Genomic DNA, 20624 nt, shown 5'->3' with positions numbered 1-20624 from the left:
TGAATTCCTGCAGCAAAATTATTTTACTGTGTGACACTTTTGTTGGAAATAACTAGAAACTGTTCAAGGAGGTTATAAAATGGATAGATATTTTCACAGGGAAAATAATTAGTCCTGATTTTTTGCACTTAATTTCATTGCTTGCCTGTTCCCTCCATGATGTTCAGTAGAGCTAAGTGAATTTTATATTACCAGGAATTAAAATAGTTTAATTTTATCATTCTACCAATCTTTTCTTGTAGGAACTATGAGACACATTGATAGTTTTCTTGACTATGCTTTCAATTTTTTAATATGTCAAGTCTGTGGATAAAGTTTGTTCTTTACTTGCTTGAAAGCACTGTATTTCAAGTCACTACAACATAAAATTAACCTTCTTCCAGACAAAACTTATTGTAAGATAAATAAAATCTTCAAATCTTTCTGAAACTGTGTTAATTTTAATAATCTGAACACTGTCTATTTCTCTGTTCAATGCAAGATTAAAGCTACCTGACTGTGTATATTAACCACTCAGGCTGTGTGCTAGACCTCAAATGTATTCTGATTACAAATTTGGCACACACTTTACAAAAGGTCCCCTCAAAGATCATCTAGTCCAAGCCCCCATATAGAGCAGGACTTCCTGGCATAGGTCACATGGGAACTTGTCCAGGTGGGTTTTGAATGTCTCCAGAGAAGGAGATTCCACAACCCATCTGGGCAGCCTGTTCCACTGCTCCCTCACAGTGAAGAAGTTTTTCCTTATGTTTCTTTGGAAGCTCTTATATGTTCCAGCTTGTACCCATTGCCCCTTGTCCTGTCATTGGACATCACTGAGAACAGCCTGGCTCCATCCTCCTGACACCCACCCTTTATGTATTTGTAAACATTAATGAGGTCACTCCTTAGTCTCCTCCAGGCTAAAGAGCCCCAGCTCCCTCAGCTTCATCATAAGGGAGATACTCTGCTCTCTTCATCATCTTTGTGGTCTGCACTGAACTCTCTCCAGCAGTTCCTTGTTCTTCTTGAACTGAGGGGCCCTGAACTGGACACAATATTCCAGATGTGGTCTCCCGAGGGCAGAGTAGAGGAGGAGGAGAACCTCTCTCAACCTACTGCCCACAGCCCTTCTAATACACCCCAGGATACCATTTATTCTTTCCCAGATGCAAGATTCTACACTTGCCGTTGCAGAATTTCATTAGATTTCTCTCTGCCCAACTATCCAGCCTGTCCAGGTCTCGTTGAATGTCAGCACAGCCTTCTGCTGTGTCAGCCACTCCTCCCACCTTAGTATCATCAGCAAAGTTGCTGACAGTGCCCTGTGTTCCCTCATCAAGGTCATTAATGAATATATTGAACAGCAGTGGTCCCAGCACTAACCTCTGAGGGACTCCACTAGATACAGGCCTCCAACTAGTTTCAGTGATCATTTCTCACTATTTAGTTACTGTCTCTCATAAATAATGAAAACAAGATTTTTAGAAATGTGTCTGAGCTTAAATATTATTGATGTACAAATGTCAATGTAGTATGTTCTATAACATGTAGCTGTCATTGACCATATTTGTCTGGTAAGCATATCACTTGTAAGTACAATTTTGAGAAAAATGTCATGTTATTTGCATGTGTAATTAACAAATATTGTTTTAAAATAGAATTAGATATGGATGATAGTTACATTGTTTGACTTGGTTATGGCTGAGTCTTGTGCATGTTTTCATCTCATTTCTGAAGCTAACAAGATAATCACAGTATTTCAGCAATTGAGAAGGGTTTACTGGATCGGTAAGGTCAGCTGGGAATGTTTTCTGTATTCTAGATTCACAATTTATTTTTATTTTTTTTTTTTCTCCTATAGGGATGCCCTCTCCTTTTTTATCAGTTTATTTGCTTTTACCTTTATTCATTCATTTCACATCTGGAGAAACAGAAGTGAAGTTCAGTGGACAAACAGAATTTATAGTTAATGAAACAAGTACAACTGTTATACGTCTTGTAATTGAAAGGACAGGAAAGCCTGCTAATGTCACAGCAATTGTGTCGGTAAGAAACTATGGCAGTTATATTCTCAGTAAACATTAATAGATTTCTGAAGTTTTGAATGTTGTCTATTTTTATCAAAGCAGTTAAAAAAGAGGATAGTATTTTTATGGGCCAATGCTTCATGATGAAGAAGCCACATCCAGTATCTATAACTCAGTAAATTCTTGCTGGCTGCATCAGTAGTTTCAAAGAAACAAACTGATATGCTTGTCTGAGTTTGATTGTGGTTGTGAACTCATGCTGAGAATACATGACACTTTCCTTTTCCAGATTAATATATAACCTGCAATTTAATAGCCACTCCACTGTTTGAGTCAGTTTTCCATATGAATTGTAAAAATTACATTGCTAGTTCATTTGAAGATCAGAGTTAGTATAGTTACATTATTTCCTTTACTTCTTCACAGTTGGTAACTATGGTCTTGATTGTATTCCCTTTAAAAGTTGAAACCCCTTAGAGTGCAATATTTATTCTCCTGTAACTAAATGCGAAAAAGATACATGGCAGAAATTAAAACAAATAGAGATTGATCAGTAGGGATTTCACACTGTATTAACATCTGAAGAGAAAACCTTGAGAAAATGTGACTGTACTTTGAAACTAGTGCTCTTTACTGGCATAACAAGCAGAGTACCTTAGTGTCCTTATTAAGAACTTGAAATTCCCAAAGTCATTTATAATGTGAAGATTTTGAGCAACTCTTTTAGGAAGATGTGTATAGCATGTTTTTGTAAGAGTTTCTTGGTAACTCTAGTGTTGGCTAAGACGCATAAAAGGTAGTTGTTGATATGTCCAGTGATATATGAGAGCCACATATATGGATTGACCTGCTGGGGTGCAGCAGTGCGAAGAGAGACCTGGAAGTCCTGGTTGATAATAAACTAATCATGAGCCAGCAATGTGCCCTCGTGGCCAAGGCCAATGGCATCCTGGGATGTATGAAGAACAGGTCAAAGAAGAGGTCATAAGAAGATGTCAGCAGATCAAGGGAAGTTCTCCCTCCCCTCTAGTCTGCCGTGGTGAGGCCTCATCTGGAGTCCTGTGTCCTGTTCTGGGCTCCTCAGCTCAAGAGGGACAGAGAACTTCTGGAGAGGGTCCAGCACAGGGCCACCAAGATGATCAGGGGACCAAAGCATGTTCCTTATGAGCAAAGGCTGTGGGAACTGGGCCTGTTTAGTCTAGAGAATAGGATACTGAGGGAGAATCTCATTCATATTTATAAATATCTAAATGGTGGATGTCAGGAGGTTGTGTCTGGCAACAAGACAAGGGGTAATGGGATGAAGCTGGAACACAGCAAGTTCAATTTAAACGTTAGAAAAAACTATTTTACTGTGAGAGTGAGGGAGCCCTGGCACAGGCTGCCCAGGGAGATTGTGGAGTCTTATTCCTTGAAAGTCTTCAAGACCTGCCTGGACATGTTCCTGTGTGATGTGCTTCTTTAGCAGGGTTGGACTAGATGATCTCTAAAGGTCCCTTCCAACCCTATCATTCTATGAGTCTATGAAATATACCTTACATACTTTGTTTCCTCTTTGCTGAACTTCTGATTTCACTGTTCTCAAATGAAGAATAGTCTTTTTCACTGTGGCTCATTCAAACAGTGTCTACAAGATAATAGTGTCAAGTGTGGCAGCTATGCTGATTCAGTTGCTTCTCTCCATCTACTCTCAGCTTCCAACTCTAAACCTAACCTAGACACTTTGCTGTCTTGACAGTACTCCCTTTGTAATCTCTCCTCTAACCACTTCAGTTACAGTAGAATTGTTAGGATTTTCTTTCATTGGCTGAAATGAATGCAAGGCTTCTCACAGAACCACAGAATGATAGGGGTTGGAAGGAACCTCTAGAGGTCATCTAGTCCACCCCTCCTGCTAAAGCAGGTCCATCTAGATCAGGTCACACAGGAATGTGTCCAGGTGGGTTTTGAAAACCTCCAGAGAAGGAGACTTCACACCCTTCCTGGGCAGCCTGTGCCAGGGCTCCCTCACTCTTAAGAGTAAAAAAGTTCATCCCTAAGTGGAACATTTTGTGTTCCAGCCTGTGTCCATTACCCTCAGTCCTATCACTGGTCATTGCTGAATACTTCACCTCGCCAACTTTGGCAACCAAAATGTTCATATAAGTTAAATACCAAGGCTCCTGCTAGTCCCTAGAGTGAAACAGGAAGACAAAGGGCAGCTGTATCTTCAGGTAAAATGAAATCAGGTAGGGTATTATAATCCCAGATATCTGTGCTGGGAATAGCTTTTCCATTAAAAAAACAGTCCTACAGTGCATTATGCAAAGAGACCCAAATGGAAGGAAGGAAGTCAGAAATCTGAATCAAGTGTTGTGTTTGTTTTGTTTTGTTTTTCGTTTACTCAGCATGGATACAAGAGACTCTTATCTATGCCTTCTGTCCAGAAGTTAACTATATGACAGCAGGGGAAATTGCAGGAGGAATGATTTGCCTAGAATATGTGACATCTGTTAAATGAGTCCAGAATATTATAGAAGATCATGGGGGAAGGAGATGGCATTCAGTTGTGTATTTATTGCAGATTGATGGAGAAAACACAGGAGACTTTTTTGACACATACGCAGCTGCATTTATACCTGATACAGAAACAAACCAAACAGTATATATATCTGTCTGTGATGATGATCTTCCAGAGGCTGATGAGACATTCACATTTCACTTGACACTACCAGTAAGTCTGTTTTTCATTTTTTCTTTTCCCCACAAAACAGTGGGCAATCTGACATAAATGAACGGTATTACACAGATTTCAGTGCAATTATACTGCCTGTCAGTCTGAATCCTAATAGGTAAAAACTAAAATCTGGAGACTAGCCAGGATGGTGCTTACTGCTCTTTAGAATATTTTGCCACGTCTGTGTGCATAAATATATGATGTTGCTGTACAGTATAGACATAGCCTGAAGCTTGAGTGGGCACTGCCTTCAGCTGTCAACTTTTGAAGTTGTATAGGAGACCAGAAGAGTTAGATTGTGAAGAGACTGTCTCCTGTTTTCCTGCATAGACTGTACCTGGAAGAGAGGGTGAAGTAGCAAAACAAAGAGGATGACTTTCAGTCCTTCAGAAGAAGAGGGTAAAAGAGACTTAGCTGAAAACAAACAAACAATTTAAAAAAAAACTTATCAAGAAATCTCTTTATATTGTTCTGCCTCACAGGAGTCATGCTACAAGTGTTCACATTCACCTTTTTTTAGGTAGCAGTTAATTACTTTTTATATCAGTTCAGTAAAGATAAACGTCATATTTTACTGCCAATTAATACACATCTTGGGATGTTTGCAGGGAATATAAAAATGCATATTTTCCCTTATTACTTCCTTCGGTTTGTAACGTAAAGATTTGTTTCCTTTAGCTGGTGTTATAGTATAATATCTTCAAAGTTTCAGTTTCTTACAAATGTCAGGAAAAAAAGAACAACTCTGGAGTTACTGGCAGTGCTACATGCTTCATATCTAGTTCCTTGTTATGATGTCATTAGTAGATCACCAAAATATGATTAACTGTCTACAAAATTTGTTTCAAGCACTTAATTTTTGACTATATCGAGTGAATTTCTTTAAGAATTAGGAATGATTTTGTGTATTCCAGTGTCTTAAATAATTTTCATTATACCATTAAATAGAAATTCAATTTGTTGTGGGTTAATATTATCCTTTAAAGGCAGTAGAATCAAAATAAGCATTTTTTGAGCATCACTATGTTTAATGTCTATTTTTGTTTTGTTAATTTTAGAAACCATCTGCAAGGATAAAGCTTGGTTCACCCAAATCTGTCACTGTAACGATCCTATCAAATGACAATGCCTTTGGAATAATTTCTTTTTACATGGTATGGCTTTTTATAAGGTATATATGAAAGTTTTAGACAACATGAAGATGAAATGGTCAAAGAGGCTAGTTAGTTATTCTACTGAATGAATCCCTTGAAAACTAATTCTGAGTTACATCTTTAAAAACATCTCTAGAGGTAATTCATACATATGTATGTTATTCATACATATATACATCTTTGGTGGCTCTACATGCTTTTAGGTAGTGAGGTCTAGCTTGAGACCCTCACATTGCAGTGAATATGTGGATCATCTTAAATATAAAACTTCTAAAAAGTTTTTTACTCCTGTTGCTTCTCATCTATGAGTCAAGATCTAAATATAGCAGAGAGGAAGTGAGGAGTAATACCTTAGGAAAGTTAAAGATATCTTGAGCATATATACATTTTCGCAACTTTAGTGAGCTATTTTATACTCAACTCTCAAGCTGAGAAAACAGTATAATGATATATGCATTGTGTAACACCTTCTGTGATAAGACCTTGTTGTGACCCTAGCTGTAGCAGTGTGCAGGATATCTGCAATAATACCATTTTTTAGTAGAAAGAGAAACTATGCCTTATTGATAGCTTTATGGCAGTGTAACCTTTATTAGTGGACTTCTGTGAAAAAGCACAAGAACATGAGAAATTTTCATCAGCACAGTACCAAGTCATGCTGCTCCCTGAATTGGCATAATTCTTTGAAATCCATGGGTTTGATAGACAGAGCCTATTCATAGCCAGTTATCTAATAAATGGCTTTTTAATGGAGAAAACCTATTTTTAACAGGGTTAGGAGCTCCTATAATTACCAGTGCATATTATAATGCTAGTGCATTGTGTATATTGACTTATGTTAATTTAGAAAAAAAGCCCCACTGTACTTGCAGAACGTAGGACTTTTTTTTTATCTGAAATGTTTCAAGCTTTTTATTAGCTGAACTAATTGGTTGCTAGGAAATGTATGCCATCAATGGACTGGTTTGCAGATTGGATTAACTTATCTGTGGGAGTTTGGTATTTCTATGGTAACAGTTTCTTCCTTCTCCTGTGATATTTGATCTGTGCCTGATTGCCTGTCCCTTTGCTTCCTCATTAGTCTGCCTTAATCACAGTGAATGAGCCCAGAGGCAGAAATGAATTTGTGCCTCTCACTCTAATTAGGGAGAGGGGAACCTACGGGACTGTCGTCGTAACTTTTGAGGTGAGTTTATCAAAGAGACATCATACATTAGTCTGTTGCATGAAGCTTTGAGACCATAATCATAATTTATCAAAATGTTTGCAAAAGTGAAAGAAGTGCAAAAATGTCTACATTTGTTAAATCTGTTTCATATAATGGAAAGATACTACCTGTTAAATAGAAAATATTGTAATTATGTTTAATTTGAGGAAAAATTAAGAGACATTAGAGGAAGATAATTGAGGCAGCATTAGTTGGCAAAACTAGAAAAGAATATGAATTGAGTGTGTAAATGTCTTATATCATGTTTCTTCAAAATTTGTCTATATGTTACAAAAAGCCATCAGTATGAGTCTGTGGTACTTTTGAAAACTTAGAAAATACAAGTGTGAGAGCTTGGTATTTTGTGAAATTCTGTAAGACTGCAGTTGGAATTCACAGAAACTTGAACCTTTCAAAATAATAAATCATTTTGAATATTTAGGCTGTTATTCATGTGCTAATTATTGTATTTATTTTTTTCTTTTACTTTTTTTTTTCATATTTAGTTCCTATTGAATTACATACTTTAAATTCTTTCATATGAGTATTTCTTTATCAATTTTCTGGCCTTACATCAGGGATTTAATCCAGACTTGTCAAAATCTCAAGAGAATTGTATTGGATTTTGTGTAAAATAACTATTCATCCTGTAGTGCATAACTATACAGCATATGTAGTTAACATATGGAATGAGACTATCTTTATAATTTATTCCAGATCTGTTTGTTTTAAGGTCCAATAAATTTTACTATCATTTTACTATGAGTCAAGTCTGTCTTACAGTGTGCTTTGTACATGTACATTGAAAAAAACTACCTACATTTTCTAAAGAATCCTCATGATACTGGTTTTAAGAGTCTTCCTAGTTTTTTAGTTTTTAGTATTAACTGTAATTTCCTTAATATCACAAGTCAAGATAGAAAGGACACAAATCCAGTAACTGCTATTATTTTATCTTGGAACTTATTATGAAATATTAGAGAATTAAATTAAATTAGAATTAATATACTTTCTGTTAATATAAAACAGTCATTTATGTATCAGTAGCTGCCAGAGTCTTCATAGACCTATATGGAAGTAGTTTACTTCTGCTTTTTCTGTCAGTATATAATTTCTTCAGAATGTTTACCCTGACTCACACCATCTGCCAAAAAAAGAGCAGATTTTAACAACTAAATGTTTGTGCCTGTGAGCAGGAGATGACTGAATAGACAGTTCTTTGTTATGCATTTCACATGCTGTTATTGATTATTGTACTAGATTTATATTTGTATTTTACATATTTCTTATCCTTTGTTGGTTTTTTTTGTTTTCCAGATAGAGGATGGACCAAACCCAGCTGAAGAAGATTTAAGTCCAGCTAGGGGAAATATTACATTTACCCCTGGGAAATCAATGCTGGTTTATAATTTAACAGTGCTTGATGATGAGGTAAGAACAAGCTGATTTTGTTTTTGTTTTGGATATATAGAAGGTTAACTGCTGTTTAGGAGAGAGAGTAAAAAGCTGCAAAAATGCTTGTTTTAAATAAGGTTAAAAGTGCTTCTACTTAGTAAAGTGATGTTACATTTGCTCTATGGTCTTTTATTTTTACTACTTCTGATGCCAGCTCTGTAATTCTCATCAGTAAATAATTTCTGAACATATCCTGGCTGCTCTGGTTACACCCTGTTAGGTGCTACTGCAGTAAATACATAAATAATCAACTCCTCTGCCTTCAGTTAACAGTGCATAAGAATCCAGTTTATTCTTTGTTAACTTAATTGGCTCTCATTCATGTGAAGAGGAGACATGTCACGTTTTCCACCAAGGAAAGAATATAACACATTTACTATTCTCAGGGAAAAGACAGGTTGACTTTTTTTTTGTAATGTAGATAGATTTTGAGGTAAACCCACATTTTTAAAAATATTGAAAAGAGATAACATTTCTAAAAGAAATAGCAGTCTTGTGAAGAGCTTGAACACTAAGTAATAATGAAAAGTTTTTAATTTTTAAATTGGCCTCTGGAAAAAGCCAAATGTATATGTTGTGAGAGTAAGCAAAGCATATTCTACTTTTCAATTTGTGACTTTTATTTTTCCTACTCTTTTCTGTATTTTTAAAGATTCTATAATGGGAATGAGAAGGGAAAAAATGTAAGTATGATACAAAACAACTTAATAAGGAAATTAACAAGAAAAAATTAAAAAGTATCTCCTTAAGAAGTGAGCAATGCTAGATAATTTTTTTGCATCTTTATATTAGTTATAAAAAGTGCTTTTACACACCTATACTGATAATTTTGATGTTAAGAGACTGCCAGACTGGTGTGTAGAAACATCTCTTTCAGATTAGATGCAATATTTCTGTGACTTTTACATAAAAAAAAAAAAAAAATAGACTTTTTGAGAGGGTACAATTTAAAAAAATTCTCTGAGAAATGCTCTCCAAGTTCTGTTTCTCAAAGTTTGTTCTGTACAGATCTGAGTGGTCCACTCAGTGAAGTCTTCCACAGGCACACGTGAAAGGTTAATTTTGACTAACAAACTTTATTGGTGATGGTGGTATTCACAAGAATCCAACGCTAGTCTCCGAACTTTGGACTTTTAGCATCTGAAGTCAGTGAAAACAATGAAACAAGTATTCCTCTGAATTGGGTAGCCCTTTTGCTACAGAAATTAGAGGATTACAGATCTGATCTCCACAGCACTACATTTATAGTAACTTTACTGAATAATTTCCTTTTTTAGTGAGAAATAATGGAAACTTTGTTTAGAGAAAATGAAAGAGGCGAGGCAGCACTAGAAACACTTTATACTGTTGTCTTTGAATTTTTATTTGTTTTTTTATTAGTCAATTGTGATGCCATTATGAACTCCAGAATGTCCCATTTATATGAGATCCTAAGATGTAAACGAAAACTACAATTGTGGATATATTTTGACTATCAATTAAATGTACATTTTTGTGGTGCAAGATAGTATATTAATTAGCAAATTAAATGAAATAGAGTTAGCATCTATTCTAATAAGGTAAAATAACTGCGTGGTATCTCAGTATAGGAGAAAGGTGATTAAGAGCTTCCAGATCTCACTTTGACAAAAAGCCTTCCATCAGTCAACAACGTTATGCAAGTTTAAGTGCCACAAGCCAAACAAGGCACAGAATTGGCATGAACTATGAAGACATTTGCATACCCACTCTCTTAGTCCTATAAAAGGATCTGAGGGTGGCAAATTAACAAATGAGTGTGAAAGAGAAGAAATATTGGTCAGCAGGGTTTTCAGAAGGTTTTAGCTTGGTAAACAAAATACATGAAAAGGATTTGTCAACTTTACAACAGAGTATTACCAGTAGGAAAAAATAGGTAATTATGTCCTAAAATTCCTCTCAGAAGCAAATAATACTGGTTTCTAGGAGTCCATAGCAAGGATGAGATGCAAAGATGATAAATAATTTTTATAGATCTACTTGTTACCTGTATGTATTAATAAAATATATTTAAAAAAAAAATCAAGTAGATTTAAGAAGTCAAGAATTGGGGAATAAAATGTAGTAGTATAAAGAAAAAGTCCCATCCTTATGTCTTGTAATGTATGGTTTGTAAGCCAGTATTTACTGTTTGCTGCATCAGATGTTGGAAAAGAAATATCTAAAACTAAAATGTGATGTTGGAAAAGAAATATCTAAAACTAAAATGTAGTGTTACACAGTCATTTTGTAGAAATGCTAAAGCCAAATTAATTGCCAAGCACTAGAAAACACTTGCGTTCTGTGTTGGAAATTTTCTCTGGGGATATGGATGTGTCTGAATGTAGGAAACGTTCCTTTTTCACTTGTATAGGAATGGAAGGGCCAAGGTAAGTTGTGTCCATAAGCATTCCTGTATGCACACATACAAGTATCAAGAAAATCAAGACATAAATCTAAGCAAGTGGGAGTGGAAACTTTTGTTTCCAAACAGAAGTGACTTCCAGAAGTAGATCAACTCATAGTCTCAAGTTGGGAAGATCCAGATTTTTGTGATTCTTGACTAGTCCTTTATTTTTTTAATATTGCCAGACTACAAAAGTATGTCTTAGAAAAAGGAAGTATTGCGAAGGAATTTTCAGCCAAAGTTAATAGCAAGACTTCTTTCTTGTTTGTTTTAATATGAAATGAGCTGTCAAGTTTGTAATTATTTATCTTTTCTGCAAAATACATAAACATATTTCTCAATGAGAGCATTATACATGTATTCGAAATGTGACTTACACCTAGTTGCTATTATTATTTTTCCAGATACCGGAAAATGATGAATTGTTTGTTGTTCATCTGAGAAGTGTGGAGGGAGGAGCTGAAATCAACAGTTCAAAAAATTCTGTTCAGATTAACATTAAGAAAAATGACAGTCCTGTGCGTTTCATTCAGAGTGTTTATGTGGTGCCTGAAGAAATTGATGTGGTAACAATTCAAGTAGTTCGTGGAAAAGATGTTAGTGGAAAATTGATTGGACCTGATGAAGATGAAATCTCTGTCCGTTACGCCATCATAACTGGGGATTCAACAGCACATGCACAACTTAATGTAGACTTCCTGGATCTACAGCCAAATACAACTATTGTTTTCCCACCACTAGTTCATGAAACATATTTGAAATTTAAGATCCTCGATGATGCCATACCAGAAATTGCTGAGACCTTTCAGATTATACTTCTTAAGGACACTTTGCAAGGAGATGCTGTTTTGGTTAATCCATTTGTTGCTCATGTCACCATCCAACCAAATGATAAACCCTATGGAGTGCTATCAATCAACAGTATCCTGTTTGCTCAGACTGTTGTCATTGATGAAGACCAAATTTCAAGGTACTAAAGATCTTAGAATCTGATATCTAGTTATTTTGAGAGATTTGTTTGACATTGTTAAGCAGCCTTGGGATTTCATTGAAAGTAGTTATGAAATCACTACCAAAAATACAATGTAAAAATCAGTTTGTTGTTGCTATCAAGTTTACAAAAAATTCAAGGAAATAGGAATGTCTAATTATACAGGAAGTATTTTAATATACATGAACTATGTGTTAAAACTACGTATTTAATCACATTATCAGAATACTGAAAAACCATTAATCTAAAGGCAGCATCAAAGAAGTTGTAATGCTGCCAGACACCACTTCATAGAAGTGGGAAATAAGTTTCTGGATTCCTTTCTTGGTAAATCTTTGTATCTCTGGTTACAAAAATTAAAAAAGTGTTGAGTGTGTCCCATGAACTACTTACCTGAAACACAAAAATAAATTAAATAATTGTAATTTACGGAGAGAATAAAAGCAAAGTTCTGTATGAACCTTACAGGCAGGACTGATACACAATGTTGACAATCTCATCACAAATGTCCATTGCTAGCTACAGATGTTAGTTTATCCCTGGAGAAAGAGGTAATGCATCAAGCTATCAGACTATGAATAATTTCAAAAGAATATTTTGTAGTGTGTAGAGCCTAGCACTTCAGCATTCATCTTTCTTTATTATACATAGTAAAGTAATGAAACTTGCACTTTGAATTTTTCTAAGTGATGATCTTGTCAGATGCAGGAAACGTGACATTTCTGGTATCATATATATCAATAACGTATTTCATTACAGAGACAAATAGTTAATTCAGAATCATTATTTAAATATTCATGACTGACAACTGTATTTTAGTATAATTTTTTTTTAAGTATAGAAAGTTAACAAAGTTTCCTGAAATTTCACTCGTGTTTCTCGAGACAAGTGCAAAACATGCAAAGTCTGCACTTCTCAGCACCAGTAAAGTAAGTTTAGTAACAGATGTCTTTAGAGACATTACAGAGAGCTCATGAATAAGCACAGTAAGAAAAGTCTCATGTGTGTTATGATTTCACAAACTTTAATTGCTGACTTAAATGTAAATTTCAGCTATTGACATTTTATTCCACACAAATCAGTGTAAATCTTTCAGGGAACTGATAACTCAGCAAGACACTATTAATTAAAATTTTATATTGTGGAGTTTTATTTTCATTCAAAACTGTAGGTTTGAAGAGATTACGATTGTAAGAAATGGTGGAACACATGGAAATGTTTCTGTTGCCTGGGTTATAATCCGAAATAGCAGTGATCCCTCACTCGTGACTGCAGACCTCACTCCAGCATCTGGGGAGATACATTTTAATCAAGGACAGATGCTGGTAACACTTCCTCTGAACATTGTTAATGATGATATACCGGAAGAGGCAGAGCCCTATCTTCTGAAACTCTTGCCTCATACAATACAGGGAGGTGCAGAAGTCAGTGAACCATCTGAGGTAAGTTTGCTTTTAGGGTTCTTTTGGAGAAGATAGTAATAGGTAATAATCAGGGAGTTTACCAGCATTGATAACATTGATTGGTTGATGTTAATATAAACCAAACAAATTAATCCTTAATATAATCTTAGTAGATACAGGTTTGCAATATATATACTACAATATAAAATGATATACTTAGTATATAAGTAAATAATACTTCTATACTCAATATATAAATATTTGGCTTAGTATAGCATGCAAAGCCAGATTTTTTTTAGTGCAGTAACATTCAATTTAGATTATTCCCAACATTACATATTTGTGTCTTGAGTGACTGCTTACAAAGTTATTTTCACTTGCTCATTTGCTGTCTTAATGTTCATTGGAATGTTTTATACAAAGTAACAGCCTCAAGAGGAGGGATTGGTGATTAAGACTGTAATCTTTGAACTGTTAAATCAAGGGTGATTAGCATTGCTGACAGTTTTGCAACTGAAATCCTTACTGTATCCTTCTCAGAAATTGTTGGAATGAACTTGGTGAATAAAATGAAACTTTTCACAATCAGAAAGATTTAAAAATTATTCACTTTGGCTGCTAAATAAAAAAAATCAGTTTTTCAGCTCATTCTGGCACAGGGTGGATGCACAGTGGAAAAATTGCCACTGTCAGTGTTGTGCTGCTTGTATATAAATAATAATTTGGGGCTGTCATTCCGGTTTCTTTCTGGAGGGCTAATTCACTCAGGACATGCTTTCATGAAAGCATGAAAACTATGGTGTATATAGTAGCTGTAGCATAGAGTAAGTGATGCTGTTTTCTATTTTGCAGCTTCTATTTTACATTCAAGATAGTGATGATGTTTATGGCCTAATAAAATTTTATCCTATGGAGAATCAGAAGATTGAAAGTAATCCAACAGGACGCTTTTTATCCTTGAGTTTTGCAAGGGAGAGAGGAACAGTTGGAGACGTGCAGTTGGTTTATACGGCACTGTATATTCCAGCTGGAGCCCTGGATCCAGAGAGAGCGAAAGATGGCATTCTAAATATGTCCAGAAGAGGCATTCTCTTATTTCCAGAAGGAAAATCACAAGATACTTTAAACATACCAATAAGAAATGATGCATTTCTTCAAAATGGTGCTCATTTCCTCATACAGGTATCTCAGTTGTGTTTTGGGATGTTTTTCTTAGCCTGTGTAATAGAAAGGATATAATTTAGTCATTTAGTCCATTGGAATGATCCTACCTGGATTAAAAAAAAAAAAAAAAAAAAAGATTAGCCCTGTAGCTAAGACGACAGTCTTTTTTAAAAGCTTCCATAAATATGGCATAAAGGGCTTTATTCTTTGTCATTATTTACTAATTACACCACTTAAAAAAATTTGACTGTTGCAAAAGGTTTTAGATATTATTCATGGAATTTAACAAAATAAGATCAATGTTGCAGAAGTTAGTTACCTTTTGAGATATATTTTGTTGTCTGCCCCTTGATTTTCAATTTAACTAAATTAAGATGATTTAAATTACAGAAGCATGACAAATTTAAAAAAAAGTAATTATAAATTTTAAATAGTCAAACATATATTTATATATAAATTTGTCTGGACCATGTTAAAAGTATTTTGTTCAGTTTTGGCTGTACATGGCTTTTTGTTGGTTTATTTCTCCTGTTTTTTTTTCCTTTCTGAATTTGTAAGAAGGGAACTTCTGTCATTGATAGTTAGATTTGGCTGGAAAAATTCACTGAAACTGTATTTTTGACATAAAAATTAGTTTCTATCAAAAATGTTTAAAGAAATAATTTCCACTTTCCAATAAAAGCTTTTATCTTAACCCATATTTACTTACATTTTAACAAAGTATTGTTGAGATATGCTCCTGTGAAAGATCCTGAGCATTGCATTCAGTATTTGTCAAACTTACTTTCTCACCTACAGTTAACACTCCCTCATAATCTCTAATTCCTATGATTAACTTTGGCTATTCTGGTCATCCAGGACGATGTGCCCAGGTAGTGATCTTGATACACAAAGGGAGTACTTCACTCATCCAGAATCACAGAGTAATTTCTTAGTTCCTTTTAATTTTTTCATTTTAAACTAGACATCTTTTAGAGTTTTCAAATGAAGATGATGATGTTAAATCCATAGATTTAAAATTTTTCACATTTTGCCTTTAAAATACCTTCTTCCAAAGATGCTTTAATTAATCCTGGGGCCTTAAAAATATTTCTTCCTTCCACCTCCTTTCCCTCACATTCTCTTAAAAAAAACTAAACAAAAAGAGAAAAGTGAAAATGATATTATTATTTCACTAGTATTCCTTCTCAGTTAGACAGGGAATTGCAGTCTGAAATACTAGAAGAAGTCAGTGTATTTTATACCTCCATGAGATCTGAAAGATGTGTGCAAGAATTGCAATATTTAATTTCAAGACCCTTTTAACTGATACATCATAAATAACATTGCAGTGTGGGCTATGGACAAGGCACGCATGTGAGAAGTATTTCAGAATGCAGGCACTTTGGCTTTTTAAACTGTGGATTCCAGGGAGGCAGGAGGTGAATGTTCTGTACTTTCTCCATGAACCATAAAAATCTTTTTGTTCGAATAAACAAAGTCAGAGGCGCTTTCCAGCACAAATAATTCATTTAGAAAAGGAAGAAAAATACCCCTATTTATCACTATGACAATCCTTCCACGTTGTGAATAAATGATAATCTCAGCGAACATGGTTAGAATGAGAAGATTACGGAGTTTGTACTAGGCACAATAAAGGATAACTCAGGAATTGGGAGAGGAGGAGTGGAGGAGGAAATGAAGCTTAAACACAAGTAGAGAATGGATGGAGGAACTGGAAAAGTGAGATTAACATTCTTCAATGACATCTTTAATTAAATAACCTACTGTAGTCTAAGGTGCAGTTTTTGGTATGGATGAGAAGATTAATTTAATAAACTACTACTTATTATTATTCAACTCACAATGCATTCTTTTTTTTTTCTTCATGAGCTGATTTGCTTTAAAAAGAAACAATGAACTAGGAAAAAAAAGTGTTGGTTCCTTATTAATGATTGCTTTAATCTCAAAGTTGCTATCCAGGATCAGAAGCAGTTAATTAAGTGAATTGTTTTGGCTTTGTAGTATTTCAGAAAAATTACTGAGCTAACAATCACAAAATGGTCCACCTGCAGATTGCTAATTGCAAGATCAAGGCCTACTCTAAAAGAAAGCTTAGAAAACAAAGGAAACAAACAGTCCCACAATCTGTTTCTCAGACTCTCAAAAGCTAGCTCATATGGTTGAGAATCAATTAATGAATACAGTATGTGCAAAACTGTTCCATCTATCGTAAAGTATGTGTGAATGTTTTTATGTGTTAATCAATGGTGGAACAAAGTATGATACAGCACAAGCATTTTATATAGATTGGTTTTAAGAATTGATGGTCTTTAAAACTCATCAGTTGAAGTGGTGATTCATGATCGTTATGTGGATTTAAATAAAGCTACTTTTCCCCCTTTGAAAAAAACCTTTCTGTGTTATAACACCTGATAAATAAGCAAAAAAATCCCTTCTGGAAGTCATTGTCATTGTTGGTTCATGTGCCAGTGAAATATTTGCAGAAGTATATGCAAATCAGTTATGGAAACATTTAATATAGTGATGCATGTAGACAGAATCACAGAGTATAAATTATATTTGTAAGAAATATTTATACTGGTAAGTCTTCCTTTCTTCATCTTGTAATATCGTTGCTGGGTTTAGTGAGTGATACACCCCATTCAGAGTGAGGGTATTATATACATAACCCATCAGAAATATGGTAGCAGAAAATACTATACTGATTTTCATTTCAGAATGCAATTATAATGTATTAGTTATTATACATTGAGATAGATCTAAAAATGTGCAAGGCACTAAAGAAAACAGCATAATTCTTGGACTTATCAGAATCTGACTTCATCAGACTTTTATCAAAGCATAACACAAAAAATTAAGTTAGGACAGTAGCTTGGGCCAGTTGTCAAATCAATAGTGTTGCCTGTCGGTCTAGTAATGAATAGGTCCGTGTACAAGTTTCATAGTTGTGTACATAAATGTGATTTGCCTGAGAAGTTTACAATTTGGCTGACAAAGCAAAGTTATTTGATACATAAACAGTTTTGTAATAGTAATTTTGCCAGCACGAGAAACTTGTTTTGGAGATGTTTATTCTGAAATGTCAGAATTGTTCTGACTTGGTACTAAGACTTTTTCTTTCTCAATTTTTTCTTTTTTCTACAGCTGGAAAAAGTGGAGCTGATGAACAGAATTCCTCTGATCCCCCCTGTGAGTCCTAGATTAGGCGAGATTCGAAATATTTCTCTGAAGATTACTCCAGATATTGCAAATGGAGAGATAGGCTTTACTAGCAATCTTCCAATTATTCTTTCTGAGCCAGAAGATTCTCCTGCTACAGTGGTAAGTAATACTTTTTATATTATCTCTTAGTATGGAAAATTTGTTTGAATAAAACAAAGTTTGCTATATTCAGTGCTGCATTTGAAAATTAATGTGAGTAAAATCCAATCTCCAAGTTCTGCCTGACGCCGTTTTGTTTTTGGTTTTGTCTTTGTTTTGGTTTTCACAAAGAAGGAGGTAAAAAGTTCTTGAGGAACTAAGGTACGAAATAATGTGTCATTATCAGAGAAGTGAGGTTGATCTTTGCCTTCTCTAAAGGCTTTAAAACTGAGCAGGTCTTGATGCTCATATAGAACAAAAGATGCTGAAGTCAGTTTCAATCTCCCTCACCAACTTCAAAAATAGCAATGTTAAATAGGATTGATAATGCTCCTAAATTTCATAGAAATGTCTGTGTAACTTATAGGTGACTGATCTACATGCAAATACAGAATTTATCTTGCTGGGTTTGTTTTGCAACAATTACGCTTTTTAGGCTTGTGAGAATCCGAAGAAGCACTTTCAGAATTGCCATCCTTCTGATTGCTTTACATCCAGCTGGAGAAATGTTCTTTAAAATGATTTTTCACACATTTTCCTTTTTTTCCCCCTAGTCATCTTCACTGAGATCTTCTCTCAAATCCTGAATCTGGAAACTTGTTTCTAATTTCTTTAAGCAGAGTAGAGTTTTGCACTGTACTATAAAAAACAGAGTAAAATTAAGGTAGATTTAAAACCTAGATTGTTTCTTGATGAGGTGGGCACTGATGAAATCACCCATACAAGGCTTTCTGTGTTCATGGTTCCTTAGTGGTTTGTAATGTTAATAATGTGACACCTCCACTGTCTACGAATGTAACTGATAAATGGTTAAAGCTGTAAGATTCAGTATATACTTTCGTTGACTTAATATCTTTGATATAATTTTATACATAGATCTAAGTAAAAAACTGATATGAATGTTTTGAGACTCATATTTCAGTAGTAATTTGCAAGGGGTTAATTGTTTTTGCATCTAGTTCTACAAATCCCAAGACACTCATGTATTTCATAGGTTTCTATTGCGTTGCATCGAGATGGGACTGATGGTCAGGCAACTGTGTTTTGGAGTTTGAAGCCCTCTGGTCTCAATCAAAAGGCAATAACACATGATGATATAAGTCCTTTTAATGGCTCCGTAGTTTTCTTATCTGGACAAAGTGATACTACAATCAACCTTACCATTAAAGCTGATGATATACCTGAAATGAATGAAACTGTGTTGCTAACTTTGGACAGGTATTGTACCCTAGTCCTATGTCATATGTATCAGTAGTAATACTCAATGTCTATATAACAAATTAGCACATTATTAGTTAGGATATATTGTATGTATTGTGTTATGTCCTTGATTCAGGCTGTGAATGAGTTCTTTGACTGAAGATCAATGTAAGCAGCTATGTTGTATTTATTATCTAATGACTTAATTTTGTTTGTATTTTGATGGAAATAATATATGCTCTTTTTAAAACTTTGATCTTTGTTTATAGGTCTTGGTTATATGTTCTGAAAAAGTAATATGTAGTAAGGTAATGGGAAAAAATAATGAAAAATAGAAAGCAATACATAACTATATTTCTGTCAGAAAAAGGTTTATGGCTAGAGCATTGTTTCAGAATTAGATCAGCTTTTTGTTTGTTCTGCTTGTTCAGTATTGCTTGCTCTTGACTAGTTACATATTTCCATTATAACTGCTGCCTTTCAAAGTAGCTCAATGTGACCATTAACACACATTTTGGCTACAAAGAGAGAAATGGTGTTTCTGAAAGTATGTAGTTGTAGTCTCCCCTTCTGCAAGAGATTCAGATTATAGCATAATTGAGACTGTAAGGGACCTCAGGAAGTACCGTTATCTGCATATGTACACTACTCAGGATGGCGAAATTAGTTCATATCCAGGAACGTATTCTCCCTTTGATTTACTAACAAGATAATATTGGCTATATCCTGCTTCCAGCATCTCAGTTGCATATATATAGTTAAGAAATGCCACCATTTCTTCTATGTTCTATTAGTCTACAGTACATTTTTCCACTTTTGTGGAAGCTGCAACATCCACATTGTACATTTACAACTCACAGTTACCTTAAGCAGAAGTATTCTTGTCCCAAATAGGAATTGCAAACTAGCTCTTGAGAGTTTTAACACCAGTACTCATGGTGATTACATACTAGCAGACTAGCAACCAACTCCTCAAGCTTTTTCTGATCCTGTTTTGAAAAGCCTACTTTTTGAACATCATTCTATCACACAGGAAAGATGTCATTGAATTGTAGGATGGGCCTGCTTCTGAAAAAGCTGACTGGTGGATGCATTTAGTGCAGAATGAATTATTTCCTTCTACCTTGGCTAATCACTGCACTGAAAAGACAGTGCTGTTCAATACAAAACCAAACGAACACTATTGCAAGCAGTTTTCTGCTTTCCTTCCTGTGTATGTAACTGGATTGTCTCAAGGAATTCTGTAGAGTCTCTGGCACTAAGTGGGAAACAAAAATAAGAAATGATGATGGTGGTGTTAAGTTGTGTAAGGTAGCCAGAAAATCGAAGTAGAGAGATAGGAAATAAATAAGTACGTAGAGTAGACAGCATAAAAAAAACCCCAACAAACTTTTATAGTCCTGACAGTTCTGCAGGTATGTGTAACTACAGTTTTCTGCCACCTATTCTGAGTAGTAACCCATGACTGTGCTTTAGAAACGGCGACTGAGGATTTGACTGGCAGCTGAACAAATGTAACCACTGTTCTGCTTTTACTATAAATGGTAAGAGTAGCAGA

The 20624-nt window shown here is 34.7% G+C and overlaps 1 protein-coding gene across 1 annotated transcript in view; it reads left to right on the top strand.

Moving 5' to 3' along the window:
- Window positions 1-1845: 1845 nt before the first annotated feature.
- The window catches only part of ADGRV1 (adhesion G protein-coupled receptor V1), a 270716-nt gene continuing 251937 nt past the window's right edge, over window positions 1846-20624 (top strand). Inside the window, exons 1-10 of the mRNA XM_062018552.1 lie at window positions 1846-2028; window positions 4573-4722; window positions 5784-5879; window positions 6961-7065; window positions 8404-8517; window positions 11350-11915; window positions 13108-13378; window positions 14192-14521; window positions 17651-17827; window positions 18861-19084. Coding sequence (XP_061874536.1) covers window positions 1846-2028; window positions 4573-4722; window positions 5784-5879; window positions 6961-7065; window positions 8404-8517; window positions 11350-11915; window positions 13108-13378; window positions 14192-14521; window positions 17651-17827; window positions 18861-19084 — 2216 coding nt within the window. The remainder of the gene's footprint in view (window positions 2029-4572; window positions 4723-5783; window positions 5880-6960; window positions 7066-8403; window positions 8518-11349; window positions 11916-13107; window positions 13379-14191; window positions 14522-17650; window positions 17828-18860; window positions 19085-20624) is intronic.

Source organism: Colius striatus, chromosome Z (assembly GCF_028858725.1).
Source record: "Colius striatus isolate bColStr4 chromosome Z, bColStr4.1.hap1, whole genome shotgun sequence".
Taxonomy (NCBI): domain Eukaryota; kingdom Metazoa; phylum Chordata; class Aves; order Coliiformes; family Coliidae; genus Colius; species Colius striatus.
This window is presented reverse-complemented; position numbering and strand designations above follow the sequence as displayed.